Source organism: Salmo trutta, chromosome 24, assembly GCF_901001165.1.
Source record: "Salmo trutta chromosome 24, fSalTru1.1, whole genome shotgun sequence".
NCBI classification, from domain to species: domain Eukaryota; kingdom Metazoa; phylum Chordata; class Actinopteri; order Salmoniformes; family Salmonidae; genus Salmo; species Salmo trutta.
This window is the reverse complement of record NC_042980.1, coordinates 2,257,078-2,284,429: the sequence shown is the minus strand read 5'-3', so window position 1 is coordinate 2,284,429 and position 27,352 is coordinate 2,257,078. Positions and strand designations below refer to the sequence as shown.

Below are 27,352 nucleotides of genomic sequence, written 5' to 3'. Positions count from 1 at the left end.
TTCACACGGACCGTGTGCATTGCCATAAAAAAACATCTTAAGCTTTGGCCCCCACCCAAACTCGGACCATTTTACTCACCCTAGCAGAGCTGGTTAGGCTGTTTTCATGTTATCCAGAGCGTTGGTGACTGTAACGGTGCTCCTGGCAACAATTTAATTGGTTTTATTTGCCAACGTTTACTGACACTGGCCATTTTCAACCAGTATGGAGCGTTCGTAAATTCATCAGTTATTCTGCGCTCTGGTACACTCAGAAGAGAGTGATCTTAAACATTTGTTGCAGTGATGTTCTGTTGAAATGGATACTTACATACTGGAGTTTTGGAAGATTTAAATACGCTATACATTAAAAAAAAAAGCTGCGTTACAGGATTACCCTACACATACTGACCTGCTCAAATTGACAGATGCGTGCTATGTGGCAGACCAATCCAAACTCGTGTCTCGGCATGTCCAGCCCACTCATTGTATCAGCCAATCTTGGCTAGCGGGAAGGTTGCTGTTTTTTTCCTGTGGCTTAACCAATTAGGCTACTAATTAAACAATTTTATTCGTATTTACAGATGGCATACACGTTTGTTATTAAGGCACATGAAAGTTCACATGCTCGAGAAGGCATTTCTGCCCAAAAAACGCATTTTGATAAAAAAAACACGTTCAAACGGCTCTCCTGTGAAGTCGTGACTTGTGACATACGCCTAGTTTCCTGAGACGGTCACATTTGATAAAATAATTTATTTGTTTTCTTTTCATTATACCTCGATTGGTCCTAAAATTCAAAATCAAATAGCTAAAAGATCCATAGTATGACCATCTTAAAACAATTCCATATGTCAGCTTAGACCCCCCACCTCCCCCAACGGCTTAGACTTTTAAGAATGAAACACTATTACACAGAGTGAGTCCATGCAACTTATTATGTGACTTGTTAAGCAAATGTTTAATTCTGAACTTATTTAGGCTTGCCATAACAAAGGGGTTGAATACTCTTTGACTGACATTTGAGCAACAAACAAAAAACAATTCCACTATGGATGTAGGCCAGTGACCAAAAATGTTAATTCAATCAATTTTAAATTTAGGCTGTAACAAAACAATCTGGGGGAAAAGTCTAGGGATGTGAACACTTTCTAATGGCACTGTACGTATTTGACATTGTAGGACGGTAATTTATCCTATTTACCACCAATCTGTAGTACCCAAATGGGTCATGCGCAGCACTGATGGCTGCCACACCAGTCATCACACCCAACCGCTATCACCAATCTATATTTAACTTATGTTGTCCTATTATGTTATCTATGTTACCTATGTAATCTCAGTAGTTTAAGTACACCGCCAAGATCAAGGTTAGTAGGTATACTAGCATCAACTGTTTTTGTATTTATCAGTGTATTCATTTAATTGCTAGGTTCTGTGATATTGAACAAATTAGCCAAGAGCTGAAATCATGCCACAGTCCGAATAGAGGTCTGTTCAAGTTCTGCTGGTAAGGTTGACTCTTGTGTGTTGTCACTGACTTGTGTTGTGTGTTACTCCCCAGTTGTTTGAGCTGGGGCCTGATGGTGGAGACCATGAGACAGATGGGGACCTCCTGGCTGAGACTGACGTCCTGGCCTACGACTGCGCTGCCAGGGAGAAGTACGCCATGATGTTTGACGAGCCGGTGCTGCTGCAGCTTGGCTGGTGGTATGTGGCCTGGGCCCGGGTGTCTGGGCCCAGCTCAGACTGTGGCTCCCACGGACAGGCCACCATCACCACAGATGACAGGTACCTACTGGAGGCCATAGAAATACAATTACTTGAACAGATATCCCCATTCCTCATTGTACATTGTGAATTATGTGAACCTACTCCTTTTTGCAGTGTGGTCTTTCAGTTCAAGAGTTCCAAGAAGTCAAACAACGGTACCGACGTGAATGCAGGTCAAATACCTCAGCTATTGTACAGGCAAGTCATTTTCCTACACTCCTAATGTTGCCTGAATAGTGGCCCGTATATTGATGAACTTCAAGTAACCAGCTTTGTAATGAGAATGTAATGTGGTTGTTTTACTACTGCAGACTTCCGTCGAACGATGGCAACGCAGCCAAAGGGAAACAGCAGACCAGTGAGCCGGTTCACATCCTCAAACGCTCCTTCGCCCGAACCGTCTCAGTGGTACGTACCGTTCTCCTGTGTTTCCCCTAGCTAGACTTGGTCCAAGGCAAGCCGCAGATACCCCATAATCAGAACACGGGCTTGTATGATAGCAATATTGAAACCAATTGTGTTCATCAGGCACCAAATTGTTTGGAAAATGTTTCCATTGTATGCCCTATTGAACATCACCCTGGAGTGTAATATAGTATTTGTTAGGATGTAAGCTAGTTTCATTAATAGGTTGTAAACCTGTAGTAAACATGTAATAAACATGCAGTAAAGTTTTCACACACCCCCCCCCCCCCCCCCCCCCCCCCTGTAGGATTGTTTCGAGTCCCTGCTGAGTATCCTCCACTGGAGCTGGACCACCCTAGTGCTGGGGGTGGAGGAACTGAGAGGCCTGAAAGGCTTCCAGTACACGGCTACCCTGCTGGACCTGGAGCGTCTGCGCTTTGTAGGGACCTGCTGCCTTCGCCTGCTCCGTGTCTATATCTGTGAGATCTTCCCCATCTCTGGTAGGCTCTCTGGTAGGGTTACAGAGGTGCACACATACGTGGGTAGACACAGAAGTATGCATGGACACACACAAAGGCGCATGTACTGTACCGTAAATTCCGGACTATAAGCCGCAACTTTTTTCCCATGCTTTGAACCTCGCGGCTTAAACAATGACGCGGCTAATATATGGTTTTTTCCCACTTTCAATTTTTTTTTTCTCCAAAAAAACACATTCTGTGACGTGCTCAGTTTTTTGGCGGCATGAAGCTTTCATTAGACCAATGAAATTGCCGAACGGGTTAAGGTCAAACAACTTCTTAGTTTACTGTTTAGAATGAATCGAGCGCTCTCAAACTTCCCATCATTCTGATTACGGTAGTCATTTTGTCACCCTCATCATGGCAAAGACACGGAGAAATGCATATGATGCAGCTTTCAAGTTGAAGGCGATTGATCTGGCTGTTGGAAAAGGAAATGGAGCTGCTGCACGGGAGCTTGGTCTTAATGAGTTGATGATAAGACGTTGGAAACAGCAGCGTGAGGAATTGACTCAGTGCAAAAAGACACTGAGTTTTAATTTTACATTTTTTGTTACAAGCCGTGTTTCGTTAAAGCCTATTTATTTTTGTTACAAGCCGTGTTTCGTTAAAGCCTGTGTAAAGTTAATTTGTTTCAATGTACCGGTAGGCACCTGCGGCTTATTTATGTTCAAAATAATATATATTTTTTTAATTCAGTGGGTGCGGCTTATATTCAGATGCGCTTAATAGTCCGGAAATTACGGTACACACACAAACACAACCATTCAGGTGCTCATAGTACTACACAGGTAACACACACACAGGTAATACGCGCGCGCACACACACACACAGGTAACACAAATATGGAAGTTATAGAAAAGACAAAATCAAGAATCCAAGTTGATACCAATGATTTTGCTACATTGAGAGACCTTACATATTATAAGCGTTATAATAAAGGCTCATAGTTATAGCAAGTAATGAAAATATCCGTCAGCTTTAAGTAAAGTTTCTGAATGTAACAGCATCATATTGTCCCTGGTTTAACCCCCAGGCCGCTGTCCTATTCCTGTTCCCCCTTCTTCCTCCTCACCAGCCAGCACCAAGGCGGTGGTGGAGGAGTCCAGCAAGCTGGCGGAGTGCGTTGGCAAGACCCGTAGTTTGCTCAAGAAGATCCTGTCAGAGGGCATGGACAATTGCCTGACCAAGCTGGACAACGACCCCCAGGGTTACCTGTCCCAGCCCCTCACCCTGCTGGAGGCCGTGCTGCAAGAGTGCCACAACACCTTCACCGCCTGCTTCCACTCCTTCTACCCCACGCCTGCGCTGCAGTGGGCCTGCCTCTGCGACTTGCTCAACTGCCTCGACCAGGTAGGTCTAAGAGAGAGGGAGCTCTGTGGACCAAGATTGTGGGTTCAACAGTAAGTTTGTTTGCTCAATTCCCACACGGACTGCATAGACTTACAGATGTGATCAAATATATTGTCACCCTTGCACTTTACAATTGACTGAAATACAGCGGAATGTCTTGTTTTTTCTTTGATAAAATGGTAGCAAGACTATTTTTACCCTGTAGGCTCCTGCAATTTACCACAGGTGAAGTGAATTACACAGTAAATGAGAATAATTGCCCCCTTTGTGACCGCATTTTTATTTATTTTGGCCTTTTTTTGTTTGGGTACAGTATTCAAATTATTATAATTTCATATTAATTGAATATATTTTCCATTCATTATTGTTCACATATACTGCATATTTGTACTGTACGTGTGGGCTGCCACAACAACAAAAAACATACAAATACTAAGTATTGATCATGTTTATGATTTTACAGAGTTTAAGTAATAATAAATACATTATGTAAAGGAGAAGAAACTAAACGAAGCGGGCAGCCATTCCCAACCTCCCATCCCATTCCCCCAACCCCACCCAGCCAACATGTCTCCTCCATCCAACCTCCCGGAAGCCATCAGTGAATCCCAAACCAACCCCTATTGTGTCGGGATAGCACTTCACTCTGAAGCCTGCATGACCAATGTTCCCTCAAATTTTTTCCGGCACTGAGGAAATTTCAGGTCTGCTGTGCGCAAACTTGAACGTTGTGAAAATTCTTTGCAACTACCAGCGCGCGTTTAATGTGAACACTGAGGCTGTACCTGTTTTAAGTTAGTTTTAACAATGGCCATGTAGGCTATTCGATGATCATAATATAGAGTGGCCTACCATCAAAAACAATGGAGAAAATGCATTCCATAACATTTTAATGTGGTTGTTCTGTCATTCAGCCTACAGTAGCAGCTAATGTGTGATGTTCAGTGTAGGTTTACATTCCATGGGAATTTTGAAGAAAATAAAAGTGCTGGGCTTGGCATTAGCCAGTTTATCCACTTGTCCTTCAGACAAGGAGGTGACAAAGTGTTTTTGTCTTTGATGCAAGAAACCACTTTACAATAAAAATTCTTTATTATTCCCATACCATTATTACAGAGAATCAGACAAATTATGCTACCCTCTGCCGATTGGCTACTTAGCTTATTCAAGCCTGTCTCTAAATACAACACTGCCCCTTTAAGACAAAAAAATAGTTTTTTACCTTACTCTGTTCAAAGATGTCTAGAAATGTACACATTTTGTGCTTTTGTAGGAAGCAATCACTCCCCTATTGCTGACAACAAATGCAATCATATCGAGAGGTTCCAATGACGAATTTGATGCGGGCCACCCGTCCCAGGTGACTTCAGCAAAGATGGCTGACAAAACATTATAACGTCATAACGGGTCAAGCTAAAAATGTACAATTGAGAGGAATATGTTAGTTAATGTAGAGACAAACGACTACTGTAATTTCCGGACTATAAGCCGCAACATTTTTCCCAAGCTTTGAACCTCGCGGCTTAAACAATGACGTGGCTAATATATGGATTTTTCCCGCTTTCAATTTTTTTTTCTAAAAAAAAAAACACATTCTGTGACGTGCTCAGTTTTTTGGCTGCATGAAGCTTTCATTAGACCAATGAAATTGCCGAACGGGTTAAGGCCAAACAACTTTTTTGTTTACTGTTTAGATTGAATCGAGCGCTCTCAAACTTCCCATCATTCTGATTACGGTAGTCATTTTGTCACCCTCATCATGGCAAAGACACGGAGAAATGCATATGATGCAGCTTTCAAGTTGAAGGCGATTGATCTGGCTGTTGGAAAAGGAAATAGAGCTGCTGCACGGGAGCTTGGTCTTAATAAGTCGATGATAAGACGTTGGAAACAGCAGTGTGAGGAATTGACTCAGTGCAAAAAGACAACTAAAGCTTTCAGAGTGAAGAAAAGCAGATGGCCCGAACTAGAAAATGAGCTCGAAGACTGGGTCAACACACAGAGAGCAGACGGCCGAGGCGTTGCGGCTTATAGACATGTGTGGCTTATTTATGTTCAAAATATACACTGCTCAAAAAAAAAAGGGAACACTTAAACAACACAATGTAACTCCAAGTCAATCACACTTCTGTGAAATCAAGCTGTCCACTTAGGAAGCAACACTGATTGACAATACATTTCACATGCTGTTGTGCAAATGGAATAGACAACAGGTGGAAATTATAGGCAATTAGCAAGCCCCCAATAAAGGAGTGGTTCTGCAGGTGGTGACCACAGACCACTTCTCAGTTCCTATGCTTCCTGGCTGATGTTTTGGTCACTTTTGAATGCTGGCGGTGCTTTCACTCTAGTGGTAGCATGAGACGGAGTCTACAACCCACACAAGTGGCTCAGGTAGTACAGCTCATCCAGGATGGCACATCAATGCGAGCTGTGGCAAGAAGGTTTGCTGTGTCTGTCAGCGTAGTGTCCAGAGCATGGAGGCACTACCAGGAGACAGGCCAGTACATCAGGAGACGTGGAGAAGGCCGTAGGAGGGCAACAACCCAGCAGCAGGATCGCTACTTCCGTCTTTGTGCAAGGAGGAGTAGGAGGAGCACTGCCAGAGCCCTGCAAAATGACCTCCAGCAGGCCACAAATGTGCATGTGTCTGCTCAAACGGTCAGAAACAGACTCCATGAGGGTGGTATGAGGGCCCGACGTCCACAGGTGGGGGTTGTGCTTACAGCCCAACACCGTGCAGGACGTTTGGCATTTGCCAGAGAACACCAAGATTGGCAAATTCGCCACTGGTGCCCTGTGCTCTTCACAGATGAAAGCAGGTTCACACTGAGCACGTGACAGACGTGACAGTCTGGAGACGCCGCGGAGAATGTTCTGCTGCCTGCAACATCCTCCAGCATGACCGGTTTGGCGGTGGGTCAGTCATGGTGTGGGGTGGCATTTCTTTGGGGGGCCGCACAGCCCTCCATGTGCTCGCCAGAGGTAGCCTGACTGCCATTAGGTACCGAGATGAGATCCTCAGACCCCTTGGGAGACCATATGCTGGTGCGTTTGGCCCTGGGTTCCTCCTAATGCAAGACAATGCTAGACCTCATGTGGCTGGAGTGTGTCAGCAGTTCCTGCAAGAGGAAGGCATTGATGCTATGGACTGGCCCGCCCGTTCCCCAGACCTGAATCCAATTGAGCACATCTGGGACATCATGTCTCGCTCCATCCACCAACGCCACGTTGCACCACAGACTGTCCAGGCGTTGGCGGATGCTTTAGTCCAGGTCTGGGTCTGGGAGGAAATCCCTCAGGAGACCATCCTCCACCTCCTCAGGAGCATGCCCAGGCGTTGTAGGGAGGTCTTACAGGCACGTGGAGGCCACACACACAACTGAGCCTTGTTTTAAGGACATTACATCAAAGTTGGATCAGCCTGTAGTGTGACTCCAAATCCAGACCTCCATGGGTTGATAAATTGGATTTCCATTGATCATTTTTGTGTGATTTTGTTGTCAGCACATTCAAATATGTAAAGAAAAAAGTATTTAACCTCTCTGGCGCAGGTGGGACGAATTCGTCCCACCTACGTAACAGCCACCTGAATCCAGTGGCGCAATTTTTGAATCGTTTGAAATACTATTACTTCAATTTCTCAAACATATGACTATTTTACAGCTATTTAAAGACGAGACTCTCGTTAATCTAACCACACTGTCCGATTTCAAAAAGGCTTTACAACGAAAGCAAAACATTAGATTATGTCAGGAGAGTGCCCAGCCAGAAATAATCAGACACCCATTTTTCAAGCTAGCATTAATGTCACATAAACCCAAACCACAGCTAAATGCAGCACTAACCTTTTATGATCTTCATCAGATGACACACCTAGGACATTATGTTATACAATACATGCATGTCTGTTCAATCAAGTTCATATTTATATCAAAAAACAGCTTTTTACATTAGCATGTGACGTTCAGAAAAAGCATACCCCCCGCAAACTTCCGGGGAATTTACTAACAGTTTGCTAAATTACTCACGATAAACGTTCACAAAAAGCATAACAATTATTTTAAGAATTATAGATACATTACTCCTCTATGCACTCGATATGTCCGATTTTAAAATAGCTTTTCGGATGAAGCACATTTTGCAATATTCTAAGTACATAGCCCAGCCATCACGGGCTAGCTATTTAGACACCCGGCAAGATTAGCCTTCACCAAAATCACATTTCCTATAAGAAAAATGTTCTTACCTTTCCTGTTCTTCGTCAGAATGCACTCCCAGGACTTCTACTTCAATAACAAATGTAGGTTTGGTCCCAAATAATCCATCGTTATGTTCCATCAGGGAGGTTTTGTTCTTGCGTTCTAGACACTATCAGAATACTAAATCACGGTCACGAGCATGGCGCATGGCGTGACAAAAAAATTCTAAATGTTCCATTACCGTACTTCGAAGCATGTCAACCGCTGTTTAAAACCAATTTTTATGCCATTTATCTCGTAGAAAAGCGATAATATTCCGACCGGGAATCTGCAATAAGCTAAACAGCCGAATTGAAATACTCCACGGGGGCAAATCGCGCACGCGCCTCATTCCATTGTCACCTAATGGGACACTTGGAAAAGGCGATAATCTTTTTCAGCCTGAGGCTGCCTCGTCATCGTTCAGGTTTTTCCCGGGTTCTGAGAGCCTATTGGAGCCCTAGGAATTGTCACGTTACAGCTAAGATCCTTACTCTTCAATAAGCAGAGGCAAGAAGAACGACTCCTTGTCAGACAGGCCACTTCCTGCATGAAACCTTCTCAGATTTTTGCCTGCCATAGGAGTTCTTTTATACTCACAGACACCATTCAAACAGTTTTAGAAACTTTAGGGTGTTTTCTATCCAAACCTGAACAATAATATGCATATTCTAGCTTCTGAGTTGGTGTAGGAGGCAGTTACAAATGGGCACATATTTTTTCCAAAATTCTCAATGCTGCCCCCTAGCCCCAACAGGTTAATAAGATTATTTCTTTCATTCAGATCTAGGATGTGTTGTTTAAGTGTTCCCTTTATTTTTTTGAGCAGTATATATATTTTTTTTAATTCAGTGGGTGCGGCTTATTCAGGTGCGCTCAATAGTCCGGAAATTACGGTACATATTTTTTATCATGAAGTTAATTTACGAAAATTGCTATTTAGCAAGTTTTTTTCAGCCATATCCAATACCAGGTGTATCAAATTCATTCATTATAGCAAGCAGGGAGCAGGTTTCAAACCCTCAACATTCTAGCCCGAAGTCCAGAACGATATCGACTGTGCCCAAATGTGTTAATTGGGGTTGGGGCCAATTGTGCCTCAAAAAACTTTATCAATTGGAATCTTTAACATGGAAAGAGGAAAAAGTATTATTATTCGTTTTTAAGAAGAGTAGCAGGATGGGCTATTAGCTGAACAATAGACTATTCAACCTTTACTAAAGAACTGTCCAATAGCTGAGCTAGGTGTGAACCCCCCTCCCCAACTTGAGCTAGGTGTGAACCCCCCTCCCAACAAATCATTTTCAGGACTATCTTGAAAAGGCAGCGGAGATGTGCAATAGGTTTCTAAGAGGAGGCTTTTCTCCACAATGTGTGGATGAAGCTTTTAATTTGGCATTGGGGAAAAACACGAGATGAACTGCTACAAAAAAGACCCGCTAAAGAACACTAATGTTCACAACCATATATACTTTGAACTCGTGAAAAGTGGGAGATGCGGTCAAGAAACACTGGCATGTTTTATTTACGCGATAAATTGGTTCATGCCAACTGCCAGCCACAAAATAAAATCAGACAGAATCAGCCAGAGTTTCACCCTCCAGACATTATTTCCTAAATGGCTTAATGATGAAATGCCTATGTATGTTATGTTGTACATTTGAACATGAATTATGCCCCTATTTCAGACTACTCTGACGTTTTTCTTACACGGCACCCAATGATTTATGAAAACTTGCTTGGTAGGTCGATGTCCTCATTGTGGTTTCACAGACGTGTTTAATACGTTTTATGTACACACTTTATTTGAATATTTATGAAATGCATATTGTTATATTTGGTACCACTTATTTATTTTTCCTTCGCCTCCAACCCCTTTCGATGCGTGGAACGGATGTGGGTGGGGCTAGGTTTACATAAGGGTGCTAATTTAAAAAAACTCACAAAAGCTCTGACGAAGGCCGTGAGGCCGATGCGTAAAGTTTATTAAAGATCAGTGAAACTATCAAGAGCAGTGCGGGTTCCATCTTTTTCCTCATCTTATCGGCTGTTGCCGTGCACCTGCAAAGAAGATAGCTCAGATGTGCGAATGCCTTTTGAATTTGACTTTACAAACAACAAGAGGGCTTAATTGGAGTCTATTTCTTCGGAGCATAGACCTATATAACTTAACTGGCTATGAGGCTTAACAGCCTAATAGAAGTAGGATTTTTTTATTAGTTCCACTTACAATTGCAACTGGTCAAAAATGTAGCATCCTACATAAAACAATAATTTAAAGAAAAAAAGTCTGCATGTTCGAACTAAAACAATTTAACCAAAAAGAAAGTGCACGTTTGTAATTCACAAACTCTAAAAGTAATTGGAAAGGCAGATACAAATTATGTGTGACATTGTGGTTACAATACAGAAGGTAGCCCATCATGCAAATGATTCCTATTAGCAGGACAATAGACTTTTTATAGCCCGGCTACTGTTGTGAAAATCCCTCAACATGCAATGTATTCATGCTTAAGTACTCAAAAGTGTTATATTTATAACTCAAAACAGCCTTTCTTCATCAACATCATTATGCTTTCGTTAATCTTCTTGATCTTCTTGCTTTTTTTCTGTAGAAAGTTTGAGCAAATTGCTCGAGGGCCACAGTTGATTCTTCTGTGAAGATGACGTTATTGAATGTCTCGCCAGCTTTGATCTGGGCCTGCAGGACGCACATTTCTTTGTTTGTCAGACGAATCATTGGGTCATAACTACAGAACAGTATTAAACAAGCGAACACACATGGTTAATGTTCTGAGAATTAAAAAAAAAAAAAATATATATATATATATATATATATATATATATATATATAAAACATTTCTTACCAAGCCGTGATGCCCGCAGATTACAGATTGCCTTTGCCGATCGCTCATCATCTTCATTCATCAGTGAGTCAATGGCTTGAATAGTCATTGACTCACACTCACGCGTTGAAAAGGAACGAGATGGAGTCACAATTCATGCCAGGCACACCTGTGAGCTGTGAGCTCTGGAACTCTACCTCCGACAGGCAGAGTCAACATACAGAACGTGGCGGATTTGTCAGGTTTTCGGTTCACCCTGACATTTCCATTCCTCTTCTGACAACAGAACTTGACCAACTGCTCACCAGGCACAGCAAGGGCCGCCCGGACCGTTCTGCTGTTCTGCTATTCCAAGGATGTGTAACCGAAAAGCGATACCACGAGTGGGCACAGAATACATAGCCTTCCCTCTGTGGCCGTTGGAGGACTATATTAATATCTAAGGGGCATTTTCCTTACATTTAGAGGATTGGAGGACTCTATATTAATATCTAAAAGGGGCATTTTCCATTAGATATTCTCAGGCATTCTCAAATGCCCCTTAGATATTAATATAGTCCTCCAATCCTCTAAATGTAAGGAAAATGCCCCTTAGATATTAATATAGTCCTCCAATCCTCTAAATGTAATTATTGGTGGAGAGTCATATCATTAAAAAAAATCTTTAGCTAAATAGCCCAGTACTGTACTCCCGGACATCACGTAGAACAGTGCCATATTTTCCGTTCCATCCTAACAGAAACCGAGGGTTTTTTGTTTTTCATGGAATAGAAACGCCATAATATTAATCAAATGAATTAAGCAAGTACCATTCAAAAGTTTGGACACCTACTCATTCAAGGATTTTTCTATATTTTTACTATTTTCTACATTGTAGAATAATAGTGAAGACATCACAACTGTAACAGCTGTTGCCCATCATGCAAATGTTTCCTATTAGCTGGACAATAGACTTTTTATAACCCGGCACTGTTGTGAAAATCCCTCAACTTGCAATGTATTTGATGCTTAAGTACTCTAAAGTGTTACATTTCTAACTGAAAACGGCAGTATAGTATTTCTTCATCAACATCTTTATACATTCGTTAATAAAATAACGAGAAAAAGGACATTCAAATGCGGATGTTTATTTTTCAATTAATCTTCATTTGGGTATTGGTTAGACAAGAATTAGAAAATTAGAGTGCTGAAATGTTTTGCGCTTAGTTTCGTTGACAGTCTCTCTCTAGTCATGGTTTTAAATGTTTTCAAATCTCACAGTATCAACTTTGCTGTAGCTTTGTGCTACGTTATTGCTGACACGGTCACCTGAACCATCCGATTGGCCAGACGGTAGGCCTATAGTGCCCTTGATTTGCTCTCTGGGCCTGCCGGGAAGGTTAGTTTGTACCTTCAGATGCATGAAATGGACAAAGTTAGACGCACAAATATCATACCTCCCAGAAATGCTAACCTCCCCTGTTATTGTCATGGTGATATATTTGTACGTCTAACTTTCTCACTCATCATTATTCACGATTCGTTCAGGATTATCCGTAATCATGGCAGCATCCACATTAATGTAGAATTGTTTAGAAACATTATATTCTTATTTACAATAAAAGTGACTGCAAATGCATCCACATGAATGTAGATGTGTTTAGAAACATATTCTGTTATTTGCAACAAAAGTGACACACTACATTATTTACAATTCATTTCTATTGGGCACAAACTAATCTGAAACACAACCAAAACAAAGAGCAAATGCATCCAACAAATGTGTAGCATTTCAAATCCAAAGTGCTGGAGTACAGAGCCAAAACATCAGAAAATGTGTCACTATCCCATTACTTTTGGAGCTCACTGTATTAGTACGTATATACTGTGTCTTGGTTGCCATTTAAATTGCTCATCTAAGCTTTTGTGTTCAAAAATAATCTAGAAAATACATAGCTAATGATAAGTTAAGGTCAAATGCATTCTGGCTCTAGTTATCGCATCTCTTTAGTGAAAGTTTACCACCTCACCCACCCTTTCCCCTCTCCCTTTCACCAGGACATTGCCGAGGCCAATTTCCGCACATCGAGCAGCCGACTGTTAGCGGCAGTGATGTCTGCGCTGTGCAACACGTCAGTCAAGCTGACATCCATCTTGCCCATTGCGTACGACGGCGAAGTGCTGCTGCGCTCGCTGGTCAAACAGGTCAGCACGGAGAACGACTCGGCGCTCGCCCATCGCTTCCCCCTGCTGGTGGCACACATGGAGAAACTCAGCCACGTGAGTAAACACCAAAGGCAGTGAAATTTTGACACAATGTCTGACCAATGAGGACCCTTATTCAAAAAGCGTCTCCCAGTAGGAGTGCTGATCTGGTTTCAGTTCCCTGGATCCATATCTTATTAATTATGATCTAAAAAGGAAAATCTAGGTCAGCACTCCTACTCCAATACTTTTTGTGAATATCCCATAACTAGCACAGGGTTTAGCCATATCGCTTAACCTATTTTACTGTTGTAACACTCACCTATTAAAATGTGTTATCATTGAAATGGACATGTAACCTCTGTCTCCTGATTTCCCATGTTGTGCTTATCACGTAGAATTTGATGGATTCAGTGGATTTGTCTTTTATTTTATAAAAAAAAAAAATTACAATCAGAGAAGACACAGTTGCTGACCTTTCTCGATGTTGTTAAACTTTCTCTCTTTTCTCCTCTCCCCCTTTCAGACGGAGGAGAACCTGATGGGGATGACAAGTTTCAGGGAGGTTCTCGAGAAGATGCTGGTGATTGTAGTGCTGCCAGTGAGGAAGAGCCTGAGAAAGGAGGTGGAGCTCTTCTCTCCCCACCTGGTCTCCAACACCTGTGGCCTGCTGGCCAGCATAGTCTCTGAGCTCACAGCCTCTGCACTGGGCTCTGAGGTAAAGAACAAACACAGAGCACGAGCAGGCATGCCGGCACAGACCCCCCCCCCCTCCAAGACACACACTCTGATGGTTTATGTCTAAAGACATTAGTCAATGTTAGTGTTGTTTAGGATTTCATTCATTACCAGGTTGTGCCTGTTCAGGGATTGAACAGGATATTGACAGCCATTAAAAAATCTAGTCCTATTCCTGTTAATAGGTTGGCTAGATTCGTAATCGAATCGACCTTCCCCAAATTTAGACCTTACTCCAGTCCAAATATAGTGCTCTGTTGGGGTTGAGAAGTCATTCAGTTGAGGTATCCGCCATTTACAGTGCATTCTATTCCTCCCTACCTCAATCTGTATGGTTTCTTAGCAATTCTAATATTCAAGGTTAATAAAATCAAATGTTTTTCAAATATACATAACATTTAATTGTTATGCTACATACAGTATCTGCATCAATATATTTGTTGAAAACTATTCAATCAAAATGGAGGAAGCTAAAAAAATGCAGAATTACTTTTGTTGTTTACAAGATGCTGAGTCACTTCGGGCAGTGACGTCTCTCACTCTGTCCATCCACACGTCTGTCCCTCTGTCCATCCACTTTTCCGTCTGTTTCGCTCTACCCTGCAGCTGCCGGCTGCATTCTCAACACTCAATCTCAATCACTCTGGCACCCTGCAGTTTGGCCGTCATGACAACAGAAAACACAGTTCTAAAACCCTTGTTCACGTTGTCAAGGAAACTGCTATTCTCCCTATAGGGACTTGGGCCCGGTTGCATAAAACACCTTAAAGTTAATTTTCCCCTTATCCTTTCCCTTAAAGTTTCCTTAACTTTAAGTCAGTTGCACAAAACATTTTAAGGTGAATTCCCCCCTTAAATTAAGTGAAAAGGTGAAGGGTGTCCATTAGAGGTTGACCGATTATGATTTTTCAATACCGATACCGATTATTGGAGGATCAAATAAAAAATCCGATACCGATTAATTGGCCGATTTTTTTATTCTTTTTTACTTTGTACTTTTTTTTTTTACATTTATTTGTAATAATGACAATTACAACAATACTGAATGAACACTTATTTTAACTTAATATAATACATCAATAAAATCAATTTAGCCTCAAATAAATAATGAAACATATTCAATTTGGTTTAAATAATGCAAAAACAAAGTGTTGGAGAAGAAAGTAAAAGTGCAATATGTGCCATGTAAGAAAGATAATGTTTAAGTTCCTTGCTCAGAACATGAGAACATATGAAAGCTGGTGGTTCCTTTTAATTCCTTTTAACATGAGTCTTCAATATTCCTAGGTAAGAAGTTTTAGGTTGTAGTTATTATAGGGATTATAAGACTATTTCTCTCTCTACGATTTGTATTTCATATACCTTTGACTATTTGATGTTCTTATAGGCACTTTAGTATTGCCAGTGTAACAGTATAGCTTCCGTCCCTCTCCTCGCTCCTACCTGGGCTCGAACCAGGAACACATCGACCACAGCTAGCCTCGAATCAGCGTTACTCATGCAGAGCAAGGGTAACAACTACTCCAAGTCTCAGAGCGAGTGACGTTTGAAACGCTATTAGCGCGCACCCCGCTAACTAGCTAGCCATTTCACATCGGTTACACCAGCCTTATCTCGGGAGTTGATAGGCTTGAAGTCATAAACAGAAGAGCTGCTGGCAAAACGCATGAACGTACTGTTTGAATGAATGCTTACGAGCCTGCTGGTGCCTACCACCGCTCAGTCGACTGCTCTATCAAATCATAGACTTAATTATAATATAATAAACACACAGAAATACAAGCCTTAGGTCATTAATATGGTCGAATCCGGAAACAAAACGTTTATTCTTTCAGTGAAATACGGAACCGTTCCGTATTTTATCTAACGGGTGCCATCCCTAAGTCTAAATATTCCTGTTACATTGCACAACCTTCAATGTTATGTCATAATTACGTCAAATTCTGGCAAATTAGTTCGCAACGAGCCAGGCGGCCCAAACTGCATATACCCTGACTCTGCATGCAATGAACGCAAGAGAAGTGACACAATTTCACCTGGTTAATATTGCCTGCTAACCTGGATTTCTTTTAGCTAAATATGCAGGTTTAAAATATAATACTTCTGTGTATTGATGTTTATGTTTAGGTACAGTCGTGCAACGATTGTGCTTTTTTCGCAAATGCGCTTTTGTTAAATCATCCCCCGTTTGGCGAAATTGGCTATCTTTGTTAGGAAGAAATAGTCTTCACACAGTTCACAACGAGCCAGGCGGCCAAAACTGCGCTGCATATACCCTGACACTGTTGCAAGAGGTGACACATTTTCCCTAGTTAAAAGAAATTCATGTTAGCAGGCAATATTAACTAAATATGCAGGTTTAAAAATATATACTTGTGTATTGATTTTAAGAAAGACACTGATGTTTATGGTTAGGTACACGTTGGAGCAACGACAGTCCTTTTTCGCGAATGCGCACCGCATCGATTATATGCAACGCAGGACAGGCTAGATAAACTAGTAATATCATCAACCATGTGTAGTTAACTAGTGATTATGATTGATTGATTGATTGTTTTTTATAAGATAAATGTAATGCTAGCTAGCAACTTACCTTGGCTTCTTACTGCATTCGCGTAACAGGCAGGCTCCTCGTGGAGTGCAATGTAAAGCAGGTGGTTAGAGCGTTGGACTAGTTAACCATAAGGTTGCAAGATTGAATCCCCGAGCTGACAAGGTAAAAATTTGTCGTTCTGCCCCTGAACAAGGCAGTTAACCCACCGTTCCTAGGCCGTCATTGAAAATAAGAATGTGTTCTGAACTGACTTGCCTAGTTAAATAAAGGTGTAAAAAAATATATATAAAAATCGGCAAATCAGTGTCCAAAAATGCCGATTGTTATGAAAACTTGCAATCGGCCATTCCGATTAATCGGCCGACCTCTAGTGCCCATTAAGTCCCTTAACTGCTTCATTCAGTATGGATATCAATGTAAACAGCATTTGTGGAGGTGATTGTTGCTTTCATCTCCCCTGGTTAAAAAAGGAAAACATCAACCAGCTAGCTACTTAGCTAAACAATGGAATATGCACAATCCTGCTAGAAAGTAATAGAAACAATTTGAGAAAAAAGTAACTACATGAAATGTAGTTTATCTTCTGAAGCAATTTGGTTTTCCTGTCTTGATTGTAGAACAAAATAGAATTTCTATCTCAAAGTAAATGCAATCTCTTTGACGAGACATTTATTCAGTGAATCCCATTAAGGTATGCCCTTACATAAGGGAATATTTGAGGCTCTTAGCAACACCCTTAAACAATTACCTTACGTAAGTGAAAATTATTCCTTAAGTGAAACACTTTTGGTGTTTTATATAACCAGGCCCTGGATATCCGTGTAACAACCACAGACAGGCTATCTCTGGCCACATAGGTGTGGCATAAATAGCAAGGTGACTAAAACTAACCACACAGTCGATCAGGACATCCTCGTAGTAGGGATGGCACAATTACATATGTAACTGTGTAACTGATGGTTATGGATTTTCTTCTGTGGAAAGAACAGCTGACTGAAGATGGGACAGCCGGGAATTTGAGTGGTTGAGAGCGTTTCTGCTATAACATGGACTTTACAGTAACATGGACATGAAACTTTGTTGCTCCGTGCTGAAACACATGCAGTATAGTAGCAAACAAGTCTTAGGTTGCCTAGGCAACACCCCCTTGCTACAGCAGCAGCAAATGCATTGAGGAATGGAGGAGAGGAGAAAATGTCCGTCTTAAAAATTAAATATGTATTTTTCTTTGCTATTCAAACGGTTATTACGGTGACCGCAGTAATTTGGATGACCAATCAGTCTTCTAAAGTTTTATAACTGCCACAGTCCTACCTCGTTGTTTTTGTTTCTGAAGTATGTTGGCCGACGTCATGGTCGGTGAGGTTGCTTCATACATGGTCTTGTACAATAACAATGGAATGCCCCTGCTGATGTTTATTCACCTCAGTACTACCACCTGGTAGACTTATGTAGCGATCTAATGAATAACACAAAGTTGACACATTTAAGTCTTATTGGCATCATTTGCTGGTTGTTAACATGTTTTTAGAACCAATTGGTCTTTGTTAGAGGTGATCTTTGGTTATTGTCAGGTCAGATTACAACCAGATAAATACCTAATTTTTCTGGTTGCTAAAATGACGTTAACAAAACTTCCTTAAACAAACACTACATGACCTAACCATGACAATATAAAAACTATATAAAATACATCGTAATCACTTGTCTCTTCGTCTCTCCCAGGTGGACGGTCTAAACTCGCTTCACTCTGTGAAGTCCACTCCCAATCGCTTCACCAAGATGAGCCAGGGCCGCAGCTGGAACACGGGCAACGGCTCTCCAGATGCCATCTGTCTGACGGTGGACAAGCCCGGCGTGGTGCTGGTGGGCTTCTGTGTCTACGGTGGCGGGGGCATCCATGAGTACGAGTTGGAGGTGCTCGCTGATGATGTAAGAGTTTTATATATACCTTTTATTAACTTTGGAAGCTATTTTAGATTTAGTTTAAGTCTAAGTCCTTTTATAGTCACATTTTAGCTATTTAATCCGTCTTTGTTATCAGTTAACTAAAAGTCCAAGCAATCTTTTTTCTCAGTCATTTTAGTCAATGCATTTTTTTATTTACTTTATTTATTTCACCTTTTATTTAACCAGGTAGGCTAGTTGAGAACAATTTACAACTGCGACCTGGGCAAGATAAAGCAAAGCAGTGCGACACAACCACAGAATTACACATGGAATAAACAAGCATACAGTCAATAACACAATAGAAAAAAAAAAGTCTATATACAGTGTGTGCAAATGGCGTGAGGAGGTAAGGCAATAAATAGGCCATAGTAGCGGAGTAATTACAATTTAGCAAATGAACACTGGAATGATAGATGAGCAGATGATGATGTGCAAGTAGAGATACTGGTGTGCAAAAGAGCAGAAAAGTACATAAAAACAATATGGGGATGAGGTAGGTAGATTGGGTGGGCTATTTACAGATGGGCTATGTACAGCTGCAGCGATCGGTTAGCTGCTCAGATAGCTGATGTTTAACCTTTTGTGGATAGGGGGCAGTATTGAGAATTTTGGAAAAAAGATGTTCCCATTTTTAACTGCCTCCTACACCAACTCAGAAGCTAGAATATGCATATTATTGTTCAGGTTTGGATAGAAAACACTCTGAATTTTCTAAAACTGTTTGAATGGTGTCTGTGAGTATAACAGAACTCCTATGGCAGGCAAAAACCTGACAAGGTTTCAAGCAGGAAGTACCCTGTCTGACAAGGAGTCGTGCGTCTTGCATCTTTTTATTGAAAAGTAAGGATCTTAGCTGTAACGTGACAATTCCCAGGGCTCCGATAGGCTCTCAGAGCCCGGGAAATAACTGAAGGTTTACGAGGGAGCCTCAGGCTGAAACACATTATCACCTTTTGTAAGTGGCTGCTCCGAGGACCTTTGAATGAGGCGCATGCACGAGTCGCTCCTGAGGAGAAATTTTATTTGGCTGTTTAGGCTCAATGCATACTCCCGGTCGGAATATTATCACTTATCTACGAGTTAAATGGCATAAAAATTGGTTTTAAACAGCGGTTGACATGCTTCGAAGTACGGTAATGGAATATTTAGACATTTTTGACACGCCAATGCGCCATGCGCGGGACCGTGAAGAAGCATTCTGATAGTGTCTAGAACTCACGAACAAAACGTCGCTGTTTGGATATAACGATGGATTATTTGGGACCAAACCTACATTTGTTATTGAAGTAGAAGTCCTGGCAGTGTATTCTGATGAAGAACAAGCAAGGTAAGAACATTTTTCTTATAGGAAATGTGATTTTGGTGGAGGCTGACCTGGGTGGGTATCTAAATAGCTAGCCCTGTAATGCCGGGCTATGTACTTAGATTATTGCAAAATGTGCTTCATCCGAAAAGCTATTTTAAAATCGGACATATCGAGTGCATAGAGGAGTAATGTATCTATAATTCTTAAAATAATTGTTATGCTTTTTGTGAACGTTTATCGTGAGTAATTTAGCAAACTGTTAGTAAATTCCCCGGGAGTTTGCGGGGGTTATGCTTTTTCTGAACGTCACATGCTAATGTAAAAAGCTGGTTTTTGATATAAATATGAACTTGATTGAACAGACATGCATGTATTGTATAACACAATGTCCTAGGTGTGTCATCTGATGAAGATCATCAAAGGTTAGTGCTGCATTTAGCTGTGGTTTGGGTTTATGTGACATGATATGCTAGCTTGAAAAATGGGTGTCTGATTTTTTCTGGCTGGGCACTCTGCTGACATAATCTAATGTTTTGCTTTCGTTGTAAAGCCTTTTTGAAATCGGACAGTGGGGTTAGATTAACGAGATTCTTGTCTTTAAATAGCTGTAAAATAGTCATATGTTTGAGAAATTGAAGTAATAGTATTTCTAACGATTCAAAAATCGCGCCACTGGATTTCAGTGGCTGTTACGTAGGTGGGACGAGTTCGTCCCACATGCCCCAGAGAGGTTAAAGTTAGTGAGGGAAATATAAGTCTCCAGCTTCAGCGATTTTTGCAATTTGTTCCAGTCATTGGCAGCAGAGAACTGGAAGGAAAGGCGGCCAAAGGAGGTGTTGGCTTTGGGGATGACCAGTGAGATATACCTGCTGGAGCGTGTGCTACGGGTGGGTGTTGTTATCGTGACCAGTGAGCTGAGATAAGGCGGAGCTTTACCTACCATAGACTTACAAAGATGACCTGGAGCCAGAGGGTCTGGCGATGAATATGTAGCGAGGACCAGCCAACTAGAGCATACAGGTCACAGTGGTGGGTGGTATATGGGGCTTTGGTGACAAAACGGATGGCACTGTGATAGACCACATCCAGTTTTCTGAGTAGAGTGTTGGAGGCTATTTTGTAAACAACATTGCCGAAGGTTTGTTAACACAGTATCCAAAGAAGGGCCAGATGTATACAGAATGGTGTCTGTGTAGAGGTGGATCAGGGAATCACCCGCAGCAAGAGCGACATCGTTGATATAGACAGAGAGAAGAGTTGGCCCGAGAATTAAACCCTGTGGTACCCCCATAGAGACTGCCAGAAGTCCGGACAACAGGCCCTCCAATTTGACACACTGAACTCTGTCTGAGAAGTAGTTGGTGAACCAGGCTAGGCAGTCATTTGAGAAACCAAGGCTGTTGAGTCTGCCGATAAGAATACGGTGATTGACAGAGTCGAAAGCCTTGGCCAGGTCAATGAAGATGGCTGCACAGTAGTCTTTTATCGATGGCGGTTATGATATAATTTAGTACCTTGAGCGTACTCGGAAACCGGATTGCATAGTGGAGAAGATACGGTCGGAATCGCGCCAACAGCCAGTGAAATAGCAGAGCGCCAAATTCAAAACAACAAAAATCTCATAATTCAAATTTCTCACACATACAAGTATTATACACCATTTTAAAGATAGACTTCTCGTTAATCCAACCACAGTGTCCGATTTCAAAAAGGCTTTATGGCGAAAGCATAGCATTAGATTATGTTAGGACAGCACCTAGACAAGAAAAACCACAGCCATTTTCCAAGCAAGGAGAGGTGTCACAAAAACCAGAAATACAGCTAAAATGAATCACTAACCTTTGATCTTCATCAGATGGCACTCATAGGACTTTATGTTACACAATACATGTATGTTTTGCTCGAAAAAGTTCATATTTATATCCAAAAACCCCATTTTACATTGGCGTGTAATGTTCAGAAATGTTTTGCCTCCAAAACTACCGGTGAATGAGCACATCAATTTACAGAAATACTCATCATTAACTTTGATAAAAGATACAAGTGTTATGCACAGAATTATAGATAAACTTCTCCTTAATGCAACCGCTGTGTCAGATTTCAAAAAAGCTTTACGGCGAAAGAAAACTGCAATAATCTGAGTACAGCGCTCAGACACCAAAACAAGCCATACAGATACCCGCCATGTTGTGGAGTCAACAGAAGTCAGAAATAGCATTATAAATATTCACTTATCTTTGATGATCTTCATTGGAATGCACTCCCAGGGATCCCAGTTCCATAATAAATGTTTGATAAAGTTAATCTTTATGTCCAAATACCTCCATTTTGTTTGCGCGTTTAGTCCAGCACTCCAAATTCACTAAGCACGCGAATTTAGTCCAGACAAAAAGTCAAAATAGTTACATTACAGTTCGTAGAAACATGTCAAACGATGTATAGAATCAATCTTTAGGATGTTTTTATCATAAATCTTAAATAATATTCCAACCGGACAATTAGATAGGCAATCACTTGAAAAACTACAAACCTCAGATTTCTCACTTCCTGGTTGGATTTTTTCTCAGGTTTTTGCCTGCCATATGAGTTATGTTATACTCACAAACATCATTCAAACCGTTTTAGAAACTTCAGAGTGTTTCCTATCCAAATCTACTAATTATATGCATATTCTAGCTTTTGGGCCTGAGTAGCAGGCATTTTACTTTGGGCATGCTTTTCATCCAAGCTACTCAATACTGCCCCCTTTCCTAGAGAAGTTAACGGGATCGATTTTACAACATCCGGTGAAATGGCAGAGCGACAAATTCAAATTAAATTACTATAAATGTTAAACTTTCATGATATCACACATGCAATACACCAAATTAAAGCTACACTTGTTGTTAATCCAGCCAATGTGTCAAAAAGGCTTTACGGCGAAAGCAAACCATGCGATTATCTGAGGATAGCACCCCACCAAGCAAACACAATCATAATTCAACCCGCCAGGCCGGACACGAAACTCAGAAATAAAGATATAATTCATGCCTTACCTTTGATGAGCTTCTTCTGTTGGCATTCCAATATGTCCCATAAACATCACAAACGGTCCTTTTGTTCGATTAATTCCATCGTTATATATCCAAAATGTCCATTTATTTTGCGCGTTTGATCCAGAAAAACACCGGTTCCAACTCGCGCAACATGACTACAAAATATCTCATAAATTACCTGTAATCTTTGTCCAAACATTTCAAACAACTTTCCTAATACAACTTTAGGTATTTTCTTACGGAAATAATCGATAAAATTTAAGACGGGATAAACTGTGTTCAATACCGGAGGAAAACAAAATGGAGCGCGCTTTCAGGTCACACGCCTCAACCACAACAGTACACTTCACTCGACCCTCGTTCTGAACAGGGCTACTTCTTCATTACACAAAGGAAAAACATCAACCAATTTCTAAAGACTGTTGACATCCAGTGGAAGTGATAGGAACTGCAAGCAACTGCCTTAGAATTCTAGATTCCCATTGAAAACCCATTGAAAAGAGAGTGACCTCAAAAAATGTTTTTCCTGGATGGTTTGTCCTCGGGGTTTTGCCTGCCAAATAAGTTCTGTTATACTCACAAACATCATTCAAACAGTTTTAGAATCTTCAGAGTGTTTTCTATCCAAATCTACTAATACTATGCATATCCTAGCTTCTGGGCCTGAGTAGCACGCAGTTTACTTTGGGCACGCTTTTCATCCAGACGTGAAAATACCGCCCCCTAGCCTAGAGTAGTTAACAGACTTCAGTTTTGGTACAATTTACCTGGCTGTGGTACAACTACCATGGTTGCCTGCGCATTAGTCCAAAAAGGATGAGACGAGTGAGCTGCTTTTAGTGACTGCTTGGGTCGGGAGCTGTGTTTGTGTTGCAGTGGCGCAGGGCTCAGCTCAAACAGTTCTGTAAACTAAGTGATGCTCATTCTGCCAATGAGAGGATTGTATTAAATATTCTGCAAAGGCATGCTTGCTAATGATTGGACAGAACAGATACGGTGCCTTCAGAAAGTTTCCACCCCCTTGACTTTTTCCACATTTCGTGTTGCAAAGTGCGATTAAAATGGATTTAATTTAAAAAAATTGTCAACGATCTACACAAAATACTCTGTCAAAGTGGAAGAAAAGTCATAACATTTGTTATGATTGTTTTACTCCCCAGTCCTTAACGATTACAAGCATACACATAACATGATGCGGCTACCACTATGCTTGAAAATATGGTGGTACTCAGTCATTTGTTGTGTTGGATTTTCCCCAAACATAACACTTTGTATTCAGGGCAAAATGTTAATTTCTTTGCCACATTTCTTGCAGTATTACTTTAGTGCCTTGTTGCAAACAGGATGCATGTTTTGGAATATTTGTATTTTGTGCAAGTTTCCTTCTTTTCACTCTATCAGTTAGGTTAGTATTGTGGAGTAACTACAATGTTGTTGATTCATCCTCAGTTTTATTCTATTTTTTTATTTATTTTGTATTTAAAAAATAAATAAATGGAACCTTTATTTAACTAGGCAAGTCAGTTAAGAACAAATTCTTATTTTCAATGACGGCCTAGGAAATGTGAGTTAACTGCCTTGTTCAGGGGCAGAACGACAGATTTGTACCTTGTCAGCTCGGGGATTCAAACTTGCAACCTTTCGGTTACTAGTCCAACACTCTAACCACTAGGCTACCCTGCCGCCCCCTATCACCGCCATTAAACTCTCTACCTTTTTTAAAGTCACCTTTTTTAAAATCCCTGAGCAGGTTGCCTTCCTCTCCGGCAACTGAGTTAGTAAGGACGCGTAAGGACCCAGCCAAGACACACTGCTTCTTGACACAATGCCTGCTTAACCCGGAAGCCAGCCGCACCAATGTGTCGGAAGAAACGCCGTACACCTGGCGACCGTGTCAGAGTGCATTGCGCCCGGCCTGCCACAGGAGTCGCTAGTGCACAATGGGACAAGAACATCCCTGCCGGTCAAACCCTCCCCTAACCCAGACAGCGCTGGGCCGATTGTGCGCCGCCCCATGGGTCTCCCGGGCACGGCCGGCTGTGACAGATCCTGGACTAGAACCAGGATCTCTAGTGGTACAGCTAGCACTGCGATGCAGTGCCTTAGACCACTGTGGCACTCCGGAAGCCGACAGGGTGTATTGATACACCATACAAAGTGTAATTATTAACTTCACCATGCTCAAAGGGAGATTCAATGCCTGCTTTTTTAATTTGTTTTACCCATCTACCAATTCCCTTCTTTGCGAAGCATTGGAAAATCTCCCTGGTCTTTGTGGTTGAATCTGTGTTTGAAATTCACTGCTCGACTGAGGGACCTTACAGATAATTGTTTGTGTGGGTTACAGAGATGTGGTAGTTACTCAAAAATCGTGTTAAACACTATTGCACACAGTGAGTCCATGAAACGTATTTATTTGACTTGTTAACCTGTTGAGGATCTTATCCCGATCTTATCCCGGTATTGGGATTCATTGTCATGTGACCATGGCGGGGAATTCAAAACTGCAAGAGTAATCATTTCAAAAAATCAAATAATCAACTATTTTCCTCCATTTGAAAGATATATCTCCTAAATCTAACCACGCTGTCCGATTTTCAGAGGCATTACGGAGAATGCATAAAGTTAGGTTATGTGAGGAGAGTACATTGACAATAGCTGCGTGTAATGTTTAGCCAATTCAAAGAAGGGCATCAACAGACAGAAAACTAGCTAGAATTATGCACTTACCTTTGACAATCTGCATCAGATGACACTCATAGGACATTATGTTATACAATACATGCATTTTTAGTTCCATCAAGTTCATATTTATATCCAAAAACAGCATTTACAGTCGCGGTGAAATTCAGAATTTTTTTCGGCTCGAATGCACCCAGTGAATCCAGCATTACAAATCACGGAATTACTATTCGAAAACATTGGTAAATTATAATATTGTCATTCAAAGAATAATATATTATCATCTCGTAATTGCTACCGAAGGGCCAGATCTCAAAATAACTTTACTGGGAAATCACATTTTGTATAAACTGGGTACTATGCTAACAACAATAAGCTATATGCTAAGCTAAGCTAAGCTATACCGTTAGCATTAGCATCATCTAATATCGATAATAACATTCTAAATATCCCCTTACCTTTGATTATCTCCATCAGAAGGCGCTGCCAGAGATCCCAGGTCCAGAACAAATGTGGTTTCTTTTGACAAAGTTCATAATTTATGTCCAAATAGTTAGCGTTCAGTAGGCTCCCACAAAATGAGGTGGGCAGTGTAAAGTCACGTCGAAAAACTAAAGAAAACCTAGTAAATAATCTATTTACGTTTGTTTAAACATGTCAAACGTTGTTTAGCACTAATCTTTTGTTCCATTTTTAACGTGAAACATCAGTAAACATCAGTAATATTTTCACACAACCTATCAAGTGTCTAGAATAAACGATAATGACAAAGGCACTCTTCTCAGATTCATGCGCAGGCGCAAAAAATGAAGTGATGACGTGTCAACTTGTAAGCTTTCTAATTCGGTGTGTATTTATCACAGATGCTTCAAACAACTTTCTAAAGATCGTTGACATCTAGTGGAAGCAGTAGGAGTTGCGAACTGAATCCTTTCTCACTGTGGTATCTTTAAAACAATGACACTAAATAGTACAGTCACAAAATTCTCTTTTTTTTTTATCTATTTTTCACAGGTTTTTGCCTGCAATATGAGTTTTGTTATACTTACAGACACCATTCAAACTGTTTTAGAAAATTCAGAGTGTTTTCTATCCAAACCTAAACAATAATATGCATATTCTAGCTTCTGAGTTGGTGTAGGAGGCAGTTCAAAATGCGCACATATTTTTTTCCAAAATTCTCAATACTGCCCCCTGGCCTCAACAGGTTTTAAGCAAATTTGTGCTCCTGAACTTGTTTAGGCTTGCCATAACAAAGGGGTTGAGTACTCATTGACTCAAGACATTTCAGCTTGTCATTTTTAATTCATTTGTAAGCATTTCGAAAACCAGAATTTCACTTTGACATTATGGGGTGTTGTGTGTAGGCCAGTGACGACAAAATCTAAATGTCATCCATTTCCAAGTCAAGGGGTGTAAATACTTGCTGAAGGCAATGTAGCTAATTAAATGTCCGTTAGTTTGTTTAATTCTCGTATCGTCACATTTTAGTGAACTAAAATTAAAACGAATGTATTCTTTTTTTAAACGTATTTTTATATACGTCATAGATTAAATTCACCTGTATTTAACCTGGAATTTCCTTGAAATAAATACATAAAAATTGAGAGACCTTTTCTCTCATCTCTATACTAGAATTTTTTTGTCACTGATATACACTGCTCAAAAAAATAAAGGGAACACTTAAACAACACAATGTAACTCCAAGTCAATCACACTTCTGTGAAATCAAACTGTCCACTTAGGAAGCAACACTGATTGACAATACATTTCACATGCTGTTG

At 40.8% G+C, this 27,352-nt stretch overlaps 1 protein-coding gene across 19 annotated transcripts in view; it reads left to right on the top strand.

The window, feature by feature from the left end:
- LOC115160590 (E3 ubiquitin-protein ligase MYCBP2) overlaps positions 1 to 27,352 on the top strand; it is a 342,793-nt gene that overhangs the window by 193,783 nt on the left and 121,658 nt on the right. For 15 of the 19 annotated variants that reach the window (XM_029710772.1, XM_029710765.1, XM_029710769.1 and 12 more), the window contains 8 exons: positions 1,544 to 1,770; positions 1,867 to 1,950; positions 2,064 to 2,160; positions 2,465 to 2,657; positions 3,716 to 4,032; positions 13,157 to 13,378; positions 13,830 to 14,021; positions 18,321 to 18,527. In XM_029710772.1, coding sequence (XP_029566632.1) covers positions 1,544 to 1,770; positions 1,867 to 1,950; positions 2,064 to 2,160; positions 2,465 to 2,657; positions 3,716 to 4,032; positions 13,157 to 13,378; positions 13,830 to 14,021; positions 18,321 to 18,527 — 1,539 coding nt within the window. The remainder of the gene's footprint in view (positions 1 to 1,543; positions 1,771 to 1,866; positions 1,951 to 2,063; positions 2,161 to 2,464; positions 2,658 to 3,715; positions 4,033 to 13,156; positions 13,379 to 13,829; positions 14,022 to 18,320; positions 18,528 to 27,352) is intronic. The other 4 variants (XM_029710779.1, XM_029710778.1, XM_029710780.1 and 1 more) reach the window with 1 other exon arrangement.